Genomic DNA, 14,299 nt, shown 5'->3' with positions numbered 1-14,299 from the left:
TTTTTTTTTTTTTTGGTAAATCGAGTGGGTATGTGCAGCTTTCATATCATGTAAGCCCTTTATTCATGACCTAATTTTACATAATAGGATGTGTACTTTTATACTATGCCAAAATGTAGAAAAATTTTATCATGCTTGTTTTAGAGAAGCCTATTCCTGCACATATAAAATAATTTATGTTGTCTTTATTTTTAATTCAGGAAAGCCACACTTTGAATCCACTTAATGTCTACTGTGGTTTCTTGTTTCTTATATATATTAAAAGAGAATTTATATCTTCACTTAGAGAATGTTACCTGGACAACTAGCTCAGGGGTTGGTATTATTTTATTCTCTTTCCTTGTGTATAAAAGAAAGAATTCTGACCCAGATGACCTCTACACTTCCCTCTAGTTCTAACATTTTATCATTCTATGAAGAGCCAATTAGGTAATTTTGAATCTGAATATGACTCATGTCTCCATTTAAAATCGAATATTGTTTCATATTGTTTAGTTTGTCCACATAGTCTTTGATAAGTATCTGTGTGCACATGAGTTATGTCTTGGATGCTTTAGGATGATTCAACCTTCTTCTCTACATTTGTAGGGTTGCATGGCACACGTCAAGAAGAAATGATTGATCACAGACTAACAGACAGAGAATGGGCAGAGGAATGGAAACATCTTGACCATGTAAGATGTCAGTAATTGTTTAGGTTAAAAATGTTTTGATAACAGCTGGGGTGATGTTACGTGATAAAAGAAAAGTGTAGGGATGCTTTGAAGATATTATGTTTTCTGCTATCCTTGAAAAAAATAATGAATAAGAATGTTTGAAGTAGAATATCAGGTTGATTTCTAAATTGATGTTAAAGCCACTTACATAAGATAAATGTTTAGATCATGGAAAGGAGTCTTTAAAACCAGATTGATGTGCCACTGTTTTATTACAAAAGGTTCATTTAGCTTATGGAGTAATGAGATTAGTATTTGGAAAGGTGGCTGTACTCCTTCACGATGTCATGACTCATGTCCATGCCTTCCAGTTTTTATTCTCATTCCTATTGAGTTTACTCATCTATTGGGTCTCAATTTCAAATCTGACCTTTGAAAATATTAGACCAAAGCCTTCAGGAGTTAAACAATATCCTTCATTGTCCTAAAATAGTTTTTTTTTCATTACCCACCAAAGTCTTTAAGTTGTGGTGATTGATATGTTCTTCCTTTCTCCCCTGTTTCTCACATAGTTGTTGAACTGCATAATGGACATGGTAGAGAAAACAAGGCGATCTCTCACTGTACTAAGGCGATGTCAGGAAGCAGACCGGGAGGAACTGAATTACTGGATCCGGCGGTATAGTGATGCTGAGGACTTAAAAAAGGGCAGCAGCAGTAGCAGCAGCCACTCCAGGCAGCAGAGTCCCGTTAACCCAGACCCAGTTGCATTAGGTATCTTTTCTTCAGGTGGACATATTGAACAGATATTTCTCATGCTATTAATGCTGATTTTATTTTAAATTGTCTTTTTCTAAAATAAAGGATATGCAAGGAATTTTAGAACAATAAACACTTTATATATCAGCAAATATGTCTTGCTTATCTGTTAGGGAAGCTGGCAGATTGGCTTATGCAGAGCCAGTCACAAAACTGAAACTCCTTTTCCAGGTTAAAATGTTGTGCTCATGGTATTGCTTGAAAGCTGAAACAGAATTTCACATGAGTCATTAAAACTTGTCCTGATTCATAGTATAGCTCTTTGGACTCAACTTGCAGAAACAGAATCTCGGGGAGTTGGCCTGGCCTTCTGTACTTCCAGCAAGCTTGTTGGGGGACTCCACTGCTACATACCAGCATTTGAGAACACTGCACACAGGGAAGTGTGTTGTCTGATTTTTAATTAAAGACATAGTCTCAAAGACAATCTTGTTTTTTAGCTATATCTTATATTTAAAACAAAACAAAACACACATTACCTCAAAACTTTTCAAGGAAGAGAGACTAAAGGGTTACATAGTTTGCCCAGTGCCACTTGAAAATTAGTGATAAAGATTTAGCTCTAGTCCTGTGATTTGACCTTAACTGAGGTTGCTTACCTATGATTTTATTAATTTTAGTTATATATAGGAATTAATATAGCTGTGCTTTAGAAATTGAATGCTAATATGTAGCCATATTTAATATTGATATTGGGATCATTAGGGTTCTAAAAAGAATTTAATCACAAATACAAGCATACCTTGTTTTTTTCTGTTTTCGTTTTGTTTCATTGCATATCATAGATATTGTGGGGTTTTGTTTTGTTTTTTTACTAAATTAAATTGAAGGTTTGTGGCAACCCGGTGTTGAACAAGTTTATCAGCACCATTTTCCCGCAGACTTAGATGATGGTTAGCATTTCTTAGTATAAAATACATTTTAATTAAAGTATGTACATCATTTTTGCACATAATTCTATTGCACACTTATTATACTATAGTATATAGTAAATACTACATTTTATATGCACTGGAAACCAGAAAATTCATGTGACTCACTTTACTGTGACAGTAACCTTATTGCGATGGTCTGGAACTGTCCCTGCAATATCTCTGAGCTATGCCTGAACATGGAAAGAAATTTTGAATCTGAAAGAATTTTTGAGTGGCTAGCAAGCTTTTTCTCAAATTAATAAGCTGTCATCACTTCCTTTGCTGGCTGTTATATGTGTATACATTTGAGTACTTGGTGGAGATGGATTTATGTTGATCCCTGTTTTCTCCTCTCATTTTCTTACATTTAGTTCCACACCTGTCAGGTAACTCAGGTTAGGGTACAGTCCATGTTGTAAAGCGAAACTAATTACACATGTGCAGTTAAATAAGCTCATGATGTTGGCCTGATTATCACTCATGGCTGATTATCAAAAATTAAAAACTTGATGTATATTATCCGGCTATTGAGTATATGATCTTTTGAATGAAAATTATTCCTAGCCAATAAAGTTTCCTTTACACTTAAGTTTGTGATTCCTACTAATCCCTGAATGCTGAATGTCTAGTACTATAATAAGTATTAAATAAAGGATGATTCTAAGTCACTTAATTTACCTAACAAGCATTATTCTAAATCAAATTTAAAGACAGACTGATGTGTTTTAGATTTAAGTTTGATTTGTACCCATATTGATCCAAATAAAACTAGAGCAGAGTAGAATAAACATCTTATTTTTTATTTTCTTATTGTGAACAAAAATCATTCAATCATGACAAATCTGATCAGGATAAATAAAGGGGGTATTTGTAACCATCCAGTATAGGTAAAAATTGAGAACCTTAAAGTAAATGAAACTTTGGGAGTAAAAATATCCAGTTTAGTCCACTCTATTGAACAGATTCATTGAGTTAGTACTTATTTATTGAATGCTCGCTATGTGCCAGACAATGCTATGCACTGTACTAAAGGAAAGAGATTCTTCATTTCTTCCTTTGAGGAACTTTTGATCTAGTGGAGGAGACAGGAAAGGAGATAGCTAGTGGTATGGCACCAGATGGCTACTTCAGTTCATTCTCCTGAACTGACAACATTAGTATTATCTATCTCCTGTCCATTGGAAAAGAAAAATTTCAGAAGTTGATTGGACTTCCTACCTAAGTGAATTATTTTCAGCGCACAGAACACAGGACACTCATATAATCACTACTAGATATATGGATTCTGGTGATGCAGAAGTTTATCATTCTCCAGGGAGATAGGTGTAGTTTCCCTGTTATATAACCAAAAGAGTAAACTTGTTTTTAAAAACTCCTTCTTATGAGTACACAAATTATATTACTTTTAATGATGCTTAATGAAGTCATGTTTTTGGTAAAACCAAAAGGTTGCATGGCTTTAAGCTTTTGTAAAGTGTATTATTCAAAGGCTACAGGTATTTCACTTCTCTGATAAAACAGTCAAGTTCCTTGGGACATAAAGCCCTAGATTGCCTTTTAAGAAATTATCACAACTTTAGAGGGAAACTGTCAAGAGCCATACTATGTGCAAATTTTAGCTTATTTTATTCCTTGTCCTTACTGGTATATTCTTGAAGCCTTTGATTTCCATCTTGTGGGGTCAGGCTGTGGCTATAAATACAAGGACAGGTGGTTTATAATTATGGACCATATCATTTACATTAAGTGCTTTCTAAGATTCTCTCCTAGGTTTTAAAGTTGGATGTATTGATTTGTAATGAAAAGATTGGAGATTATTGGTTGATAAATCATTTTTTTTGTTTTGCCTATGGAAAATGTGTAGCGGAGTATTTGGGTACAGATAGAGCTATGATCTTTATATCCTACAGTTATGTTGTGTTTCTTTTAGCCTGATTCTCTCAATTCTTAAGCTGCTGTCTGAGCTCAAATGAGACCTTGAGAATTTCAGAATAACATTATAGATGACACCTTTAGTTCAAAATATTGCCCTAGTTATATCCTTAGCTTGGAAACCCTGGCAATGTCTAGTCATACACACATTCTTAGCATTTTCAAATTGTATTTGGGGACTGTGCAGAGGAGAATGTAACTTTTCCGACTGCTGTGTTGTACTTGTTAAACTTATTCCCATTCTCACTTTTGAAATATATCCATAGTATTAAGGCAGTGTGACAGATTAGTAAGATAACATGATTAATCTATTCCTAAGTGAATTTTGAGAGTTTTCCCAGATATTAAATAAAGACTATTTTGAACAGCTTCTTAAACATTTTTAAAATTGAGTAAAACACTGAAGCTATGTTGTTATTTCAACTCTTTAAATGAAAAATAGGTTGATATCTTGGAAGACTTTCAAAATAATAGATTTATTCTTGAAATTATAGACAGCAGCAGCAGCAGCAGCAGCAGCAGCAGCAGCAGCAGCAGCATCATCATCATCATCATCATCATCATCATCATCATCATTCACTTGCTTTCTAAGAAAAACTCCAAACATCCAAGTCAATAAAATTAGAAAGCTAATTTTTTAACCATTTTTTTTCAAAGTATGACTTATTTATACATTGAAGTTTTGTTGTATTGTGTACGTCACTGAAGAGCAAGTTAATGCCATCAGAATTGACATTTGATCAGTTAAGTAGAAATACTTTTATACATCTAGGTAGGTAGCTGCTAGTTAGCACTTGATGTGCTCTTGGAGTCTTATCTGGCTCCTTCTTTATCTTCCTTTGCCTCCATTTCCTTTTCTCTTTATATACTGCTCACATCACTGTCTTGGTTCCTGACATTTTAATTCTTTAAAGTTACTTTCTTTTTTCTGCTCTTAAACTATTCTAGAATTTTTCTATAGCTCATCCTTTGTGTACTCTCTGTTTCTTGTCTTCTGTATCATTAGAGAGAGTTAAAATAATTTTCTAATGATGTATTTAAGATAAATGGTAGAGGCTGAAGCATAAAATTGAAATATCATATTTTCTCCTTTTTTTATTTTTATTTTTGGATATTTGAATATTGCCATGATAGGGTCTGAAATTTAGAAAATACCAGTATGTTTTGGTAAAGGTTTTCAGTTCTTGCCAGAAAGAAAAACATGAGAAAATGGTTTCCTGTTTGTTTGTTTGTTTGTTTGTTTTTAATAGAATGAAAAATCAAGTTAATTGTTCATAAAAAGCTTAGAAATTTAGAAATTTGTTGAATTAATACCACTGCCTGCCTCAGGTGGATTGGTTAGATGAATTAGTATTTTAAAATTTCTCTGGCTGGTAAGCTTTGTGATTGTCATATGATTGATTTATAGAATTTCTCAGGACTGTCTAAATGCTCAGGAAATCTAGCATGAAAGTTAAAAGCACAGATTCTGAGCAGAAATGTTTGGATTTGAATCCCTGGTTCCTCTCATTACTAGTTTTGTGGTCTTGGGCAATGAACTCTTCCTCAGTTTTCTGATCTGTAAAATGGGGATAACAATACATATCTCGTAAGTGTTTCTATATGAAATGAATTAATAGATATAAAGCATATCAGATAATACCTGACACATAGTAGATGTGATATAAGTGATTGCTATTATTATTATTATTTCTAACATGCAATCTCAAAAGGAACTTTAAAGAACAGTGGTACATGAAACTAGTATTTTTGCTTGGCAGCCAACATAATGAAATTATAGTAGTTTTTTTTTTTTTTTTTAATCTAGAAAGTATTCCAGGCAGTAATTTTTAGTAATTTTTAGGCAGTAATTTTATTTAATAGTCAGAGAAACTAGAACAGGAGAATTCTGTCTTAAATACAGTAAATCTTTTGTACCTTTGGGACCTTAATTCACAACACAAGAGTATAGAAAAATAGTTTCCTCCCAACCAAAGAAATATATTCTTCAACTTATATCAAGTTATAAAAACCGAAAACAAGTTCTTCAGAGTATTTCTGCTTTTAAGTATTTGAGTTTTATACATGTGTCGATTCCTTTAAATCACTTCAGAAATTCATTTTGAGACTATTCACCTGAGCTCCTAATGCAAAGTGAAGTGCCTAGTGTATTTAAGGATACTGCATTAAAAATAATGTGGCTATTAATTAAATATGTCTATCTTTTAAAAATAAGAAAAGATGGCTGCATCCTGGATCATTAAGTATTTTTATTGTTAAAGATGGAAATCTTATTGTAGTTGCTGGCTTCTAAGTTGGGTTTGTGCTTCTGAAACATAATATTGAAATTTCTGAATTTATTATCCTTACAAACAGAAATAAGTAACATTTGTAAAGATGGCCTTTCTTCACCCTTCCTGTCTCTTGATGGTTGTGTTATAGATGTTATAATCACAGCCTCATTCTGCTCACTACAGGATGAAAGTCATACCTAGGTGCTGCCAAGCTTTGAGCATTGCTCTCTTGGGTCGTGTAAGGTCACATTAGTTCTCCAAAGGCTTTCAGCTCATCCCTTCACATATATGGATGGCGTACCTTGCTGCATCTAGTATCCAATGGTCTCCATTCTGTCCCAAGTGTATGGCATCCTCCATCTCCTTCATGCATCATGTATTGCTCTTTCTGTTCTTTCACATTTCTTTTAACATATTTTCCCACTTTGACTGGATCTCCTCTCTTCATAAATTTGTGTAGTCATCTAGAGGCTCTCCTCCTCTTCTCTTATCCCCAGGCAATTTACATCCTAAAGCAAGCAAAACTTTAGAAGAACTTTTCTGTAATTTTCTACATCTTTCCATAGATACAGATGTATATGTTTCACATTGTAAATCATCTCATAGTCTCTTTTGTCTTTGTTTCTACCACTACATTTTCATAAACTATCCATTTTATAACAACTGATATTTTATAGATGGTCCAGAGTAATGGTTAAACATTAGCTTTTTTAGAATCTGAGCCTTTGAAACTTAAAGTCTTTTCCATAGATTTGTCTAGATTAGCCAATATTCTAAAATAAGTCAGTCCTAGGAGAGAAGTTGTCTCTTGTAATATTGATCAACTTCAGGATTTTTTGTTTTTTAAAACTCAATTTTGCTTATATAGACTCTGTTATTGCTGTTACATAATCATAAGAGAAATATTAAACTTATTAGTCCTTTGGTTTCTGTAGCTGTTATGGCAGCAATCCCCAAGCTTTTAGGCACCAGGAACCGGTGCTCCTATGAGAATCTAATGCCTGATGATCTGAGTTAGAGCTGAGGCGGTGATGCTAGCGTTGGGGAGCGGCTACAAATGTAAAGGAAGCTTCACTTGCTCACAGCCTCCTCTCCTACCGTGCAGCCCAGTTCTTAACAAGTCACGGACTGTTACAGATCCGCAGCTAGGGATTTGGAGATCCCTGTTTTATAGTATTCATCAGTGTATCAAATTAGATTCTGAGGAGTACATCTATTTATTGATTACTCCATTCTTTTCGTTAGTAGACCTGATATATAATATAGCTAGGACACACTAACTTAAAACTGGAGAGGATATTGTAAAGTATGTATATATATAAATGTGTGTATTTTATTAAAAAATAATTTATTTACTTTCAGATTCTGCTGCTGTTTTGAAAAAAAAATTCTTTTAGAAAGAAGGAAAGGATTAATAAAACTTTTGCTTGATTGGCTTGGGAATTTCTATCAGTTTTCTAGGTCAGGAGGAGTTTGCGTATGTGTCACTGAGATTTTTTGGGAGATGTAGCCAGGGAGGTGGAACCCTGCACAGCTTTCTTGTGTGTGATGTATGGACCCTCACAGTCTCTACTTCAGGAGATGTAGCCAGGGAGGTGGTTGGATGATTGAGCCATATACATTATCTATGAGTAAATTTGGGAGCTATAAACATAATGTTTGAATAAAATTTATAAACATTCTCACCTAAGAAATTTGAGGACTTTGAACCAAAGACTAAGATAATGAATTACTAACTATAAAAATAACAACTATCCTCAAATGACAAATACTTAGGGAATAAAAAAGTGCTGGTGTATATTGCTTAATCTACACCTCTTCAATGGTTTTGTTTTCTTTCAAGTGTTGTGCTATTTGGATTTAAGTGCTGGGAGAAAAAAGAAACTTTAAGATTCTCTTTTAACGTTATTTATAAGAAAATAAGTATATATTTATTCTTGTAGGACAACCTACTAAATAATAATAGTGATGGTAATAGCAACTAACATCTAATGAGAGTTTAGAATGTGCCATGCCAAGCATTTAATAGGTAGTACCTCATTCATTTCTCACAGTAGTGCTCTCAAATGTAGTACTATCGTCCTTACGTTACAGATGTGGTGACTGAGACATGTAGAAACTAACTTACTTAATGTCATATGGCTAGTAAATGGCAAAGCCAAGATTCAACTTCACTAGGCCCTAGAACTAACTCTTCTGCCTATGCTGCCTGGAGCTGGTAATTGGTACCTTTCAAGCATAGACATTGGATACCTTAACATCACCTTCCCTGTCCCCTATAAAATGATTGGCCATTTATTAAAAATATATACATATTTTTATACAGCCTAGTGCTCTTTCCTTAACCCAGTAAATAAAAAAAAGAATGTTTTTTGTAGCTACTTTGAAGAAGGCATATTTTTTTCTATTTGTCTTCAAGCTTTACAAATCTATTCTTATCCAATAAACTATTCTTAAGCCAAAGTCTTTTCCTAAAAAATTGTCTAAAAAAGTTGTCATAAGTAAATCTCTCTGTTTTACTGTGTTATATGGCTAAATGTGAACTTGATTATACTTCTAGAAATAGTTACAGTGGTATCGAAGGTAATTTTAATTAGCTATTTAATTAGCTATTTCACATTTCCTTGAAGTCATATATGCACCGAACAGTTTTATCTAGCTTTCTATGTTTTATGAATGAAAATTACTTAAATAAAAACATTTTGGTTTTTGTCATTTACTTTATAGAAATGAATGTGCACATGAAATTGCTTGGGTATTTCCAGTCCATCCAATTATCAAGTAGTCATAAAATTATAATGCTAACTTTAAAAAATAAACTTTTTATATTTGGAATAATTTTAGATTTAGAGAAACATTACAAAGATAGTACAGAGAGTTTTCATATACCCTTCCCCAAAGTGTAATAAGCCTTTTCTAATCAGAATAGTTGGAGAAATCTTGTATTCTGGTGAACTAATAATCTATGTTCCTTACAGGATTCAAAATATTCAAATGTACTTGAGGTATTCAAATGTAAAATGACATATACTGAGCTAAATTATATTTTTCTCTATTTTCAATATTCTGTAGCTTCACGAAATATGCAAAACTGGACTGACTTTCGACTCTCAACATGCCATTAGATAAAGTATTATTTTAAAAAAGCAGTCTGCTTCTTGACATATACATGTAGAGAAAAGTTTAGTTACTTGAAATTTATCAAGGATTGAATAATTGTCATATTTATAAAAGTTAAAATGATTTTTCCTACTTCGAGACTTCTAAATCCATATGCTTTCATTGAAAAACCCATATGGAAGACACATAGTGCATACTTTAGCTATGAAAAACTGTTTACACTTGAAATTTACTTTCATGCATATATAATAAAAATAAAAGGTTTTATGTCATTTTCATGAACGTGATTTGGAGGTAGCATTCCTATGTCTACTTTATCATGTTATCTGTTTTCTCAAACTTTTAAAATTTGACAAGCATAATAAGCATAGTTTCATTTAAAGTGGAACTTCATTTTCTTTTTTGGAAAGCATGTACTAATTCTGTTTGGGCAACTGAAGACCTGTGAATTCATTCCAATGATTCTTTCTTTCTTCCACCCATGTCAAATCCGTATGATTTCATTTGTGTGAAAACTTTTAATACTAAACTATATTTTAAAGAAATAATTGTGAGAACTGGTTAGCCACACAGTAAGGCTCGCTATTTATTGAAAGGTGGTAGAATCTGAGCTATGTGAAAATTATCTTACCTTAACATTTAATTTTTTTAAAAATACCAATTTGACTCTCAAAAGGAAAACTACCAATACAATTTATTTTCTTTAAATAAATTATACCCATAGAAATTCCCATAGTGGTGACACATGCTAGAAACAGTGTTCCCAAACATCATATGGTATAGTGAAATCATTAAAATTGCTTCAGCTTTGAGCATAAAGGCATTTAGACCAATAACCTGTTTTCCTTGAGCTCTAATGACTGGTATTGCTATTTTTATTTTTTAGAAGTGAAATGCTTAGCCTTTTAAAATTGTGCTTTTGAAAAGAAGCCAAGAGAATGGGCATAGCTTACTTCTAGCTGGTGTAGTGACGCAACAGTGCTCATATGCTTTCCTCTTCTCCATCACTTTTTATCCTTTTCATAGATGCGCATCGGGATTTCCTTCACAGGCCTGCTTCTGGATACGTGCCAGAGGAGATCTGGAAGAAAGCTGGTAAGAATTGTTAAAAAAAACACAAGTTTAATGTTCTGGCAGCTGTGTGCAGTTATTAAATGCCATAATGTGAAGAATGACAAGAAAGGACTTTACTGCTAACAACAACAACAAAAACACAATACAAAACACACCCCCCCAACAAATGTAAAAATCCTGATTAATATTCTTAAACCAGGTCTGATTAGAACATGAATTAGTTTTTATTTTAGTAGCATCTGCTAGTGCTACTATAATTGAGAGAATGGCAATGTTTCTGTTTTTCAGAGACTATAATTGTTTATTGCATGCATTTTTTTCCTTGAAAAAAAATTTGGTGTTTTAGAAATTAAATTGCATACTTCAGTCTTTTTCTCTGAATTCTTAAGTTTTTAAAAACTACATCAAATTTAATTGACTTGTTGAGGCACTCAGAAATTTTATGGTTATAACCAATTTTTAAAATTGATCTTCCAAGCTAATAATAATCAGAGCTAAATTATTTTTAAAGTTTAAAGACAAAATTGCTAAACTTCTATTTTTCTTTTCCATTTGCACAATTTGATTTTAATTAAGAGACATTGTTCTACATTTCAAAGTAGATTTAAAGTTTCTGATGTCTCGACTTAATTGGGCTTGAAGACATTCAGATCTGGCAGAATCTTGGTGAAACACCAGCGCTATAGACATTGAGCAAAAACCTTATAAAAGCCATCTCAGGAGATAAAGCATAAATCTGTTTTAAGAGTTAAAGATGACATGACAAATACATACTGTGTGCGGCTTTGAGCTGCTCTAACTCCAATTGTTAAAATAGTTTTTTTCTGAGCTGAGAAACTGAAAAATGCTGTTTCTGCAAGTTATAAATTAGTATCAGATTAGGAACCCTAATCAAGGAGCAAGAGTCAAGGGAAAGGGTTTTTTGTTTTCTACAAAAGATTTCTCTTTTGGATTTTGATTTGACTCAGCAGTGTCGATAGTTCTTTGCAACTTGCTGACTCTCTGGTCACTTGGCTCTTATCCAAGTGTTATTATAGATTTTTCTAAGAAATACCTGTTTTCATAAGAGCGATAAGGAGTTTTAAAATCTGATAGAATTCCAGGCTTAGCAACTTAAATTGAGAACCGGAAAGCTCTCTTGCATGTCTAAAATGAAAATCAGATAGATCCATTCACCTTAAAAGTTAAATGTTAAATATATATGTTGACTTGTATGTTGCTAATCTGTATAGTCTTCCAAGATTTACAGTATCACCTCTAAGATTTTCTATGTAAGTAATAGTCATGGGATACTCCTAAGTTGTTAAAATGTGCTGGGTGCCACCTACCTGGTAAAAGAATCACTGCACCTTTTTTTTCTTCTTTTTTTTTTTTTTTTCCATTTTTTTCCCGCATTTTTAAAGTATCAGCGCAACTTATTCACAAAGGTGGTACAAAGAATTCTCATTTTAGACAGTAGAAGGATGATTTTCTTATGTTGAGGAATAGCACTTTCTCTGCATTTCCCTTATTTATATGTATTCAAGTTAAATCTTTGATAGTTCAGAAAGAAAAATTGACAGTAAAATGTTGTGTAATTAAAATTCCTCTGTGCTGTTATCTGCTCAGTTCTTTGTTGTCTACTATTAAGTGAGAGCAGGTTTTCTGATTGTACCACCTTTGTTGGAAAGTCAACTTAAATAGATATGCACAAAGGAAGTCCTACCATACGTGGTAAGCAATTAGAAGCAGATTCAAAACTGCGCTATGTGTTTTCCACTTAATCTTTTTTTTTTTTTTTAACTTGACATGTTGTAATCTACTGAGTCCACTATTAATTTTCTTCATTGTCTGTTTTGTGGGTTTCTGTAACTGATTCTGGGTGTATTTTACGCCGTGAGGATTTCAAGAGTAGAGAAAGATCAATACTTGTTTCTGTTATGTCCATACATTCTCTAAGAAGACTCAAGTAAATGTTTGGAATAGTTTTTAGATGTGCCTGTCATGTATATTAGGTCTTCAATCTAAAATATGAGTTGGTTGTGGTGGTAATTAAATCTGTAGTCTTCTCAGAGTGATATCCCTCAGTTGCATAGAAACAATTTGAAAATAGTTTTCTGTGGATGGATGCTAAATTTAAGGAATATATTAAATTCCCAAAGTATGGACAACAGTTTCACTGGAAATCTTGAATAACTGCTTATACTTATCTTTATATGCCCCTTAAAAGGCATTTCTAGTGTTAGCAGTGTCATGGCATCCAACATAATGAAAGCATGAAGGGCAGAGTGACATCTGCATTCAGCTTATTACAATTTGAAAGCTTTTTCCAAGATTCTAAAATTTGCTATGGGCAGATTTTAAAGAAGAAAATCTATAAGGTGTGCCTTTGCAATAAAAATATTATATATTATCTTTGTGGCAAAAGATAATAAAATAAAGTTTGAATCATTTAAAAAATGTCAAGTGTAGAATATAACCAGTACATAACTTTTAATAGAAAATTATAATTGCAAAAATCATATCCTGTGTTTCAAAGTACATATAATATTTTGAAATCATTTTATTTTGAAATGATTTCAAACTTGCAGAAAAGTTACAAAAAATAGTATAAAAACTTCCCTTGTACCTTTCAACCAGTTTTTCCTATTTTACTGTATTTGCTTTAATATCTTCTCTCTCTCTTCCTTTCTCTTTCTCTCTCTTTCTTTCTGTTCTGCATCATATTTTTCCCCAAACATTCAAGAGTAAGTTGCAGATGTGATTTCCGTTTATCCTAAACATCTTAGTGTATATTTTCTGAGAAAAAGGACATTCTCTTATATAACTACAGTTACAAAAATGAGGACATTAACACTGCTATAACACTATTACTTAATCTACAGACTTTATTTAAATGTTTCATGTTGCCCCAATAATACCATATAATAATATAACAGTATACATTTTTAAATATTTGAAATTTTAACAAATGTTGAAGAGCACATCAGTTTTCCCCTCAAAGTAGTAAAAGCAGCAGCAAAGGTAACAAAACGTACTAAAGGTCTTTATAAAATTAGAAAAAATCCAACAAAGATGGTTTTTGAATTGCAACTGAATATTTTCTTCAGTATGCTTCTTTTTCCAACAATCAGAGAATGTTTGCAGTTGGTAATAAATATTCAAGCACCTTGCAAATGTCCTACCAATTCTCTTTGCTGATCTGTATATGCCTCTGGGATTAGAATAGGAATGCATAATTTAAATATAAATTGCCTGATTTGCATATACAATTTGTCAAGCTACAGCTTTGATGATAAGCAAAAATTATTGTCCTGTATTACTACTTAGATAGAATTTTAATTCACCTTGAATATTCAAACTAAATTAGACCCTGGCTGTACAGTTAGAAGGGCAGTACTTCCCTGGTCCCCTAAGCTATTTATGATAGGGTAATAAAGGCATCTTTTCACCTCCCGGTGAAGAAGGTGCTATAAGCTCCGTACGATACACTATTTCTATCCAGGGTTTAAATACATATCTTAAAGCAACC

General features: G+C 32.7%; 1 protein-coding gene across 3 annotated transcripts in view; it reads left to right on the top strand.

Moving 5' to 3' along the window:
• RUNX1T1 (RUNX1 translocation partner 1) overlaps window positions 1-14,299 on the top strand; it is a 103,010-nt gene that overhangs the window by 73,357 nt on the left and 15,354 nt on the right. For all 3 annotated transcript variants that reach the window (XM_006906804.2, XM_025043329.1, XM_015585492.2), the window contains 3 exons: window positions 589-674; window positions 1,229-1,430; window positions 10,741-10,809. In XM_006906804.2, the coding sequence (XP_006906866.1) occupies window positions 589-674; window positions 1,229-1,430; window positions 10,741-10,809 (357 nt within the window). The remainder of the gene's footprint in view (window positions 1-588; window positions 675-1,228; window positions 1,431-10,740; window positions 10,810-14,299) is intronic.

The sequence above is a fragment of the Pteropus alecto genome, unplaced genomic scaffold, assembly GCF_000325575.1.
Source record: "Pteropus alecto unplaced genomic scaffold, ASM32557v1 scaffold51, whole genome shotgun sequence".
Classification (NCBI taxonomy): Eukaryota; Metazoa; Chordata; class Mammalia; order Chiroptera; family Pteropodidae; genus Pteropus; species Pteropus alecto.
This window is presented reverse-complemented; position numbering and strand designations above follow the sequence as displayed.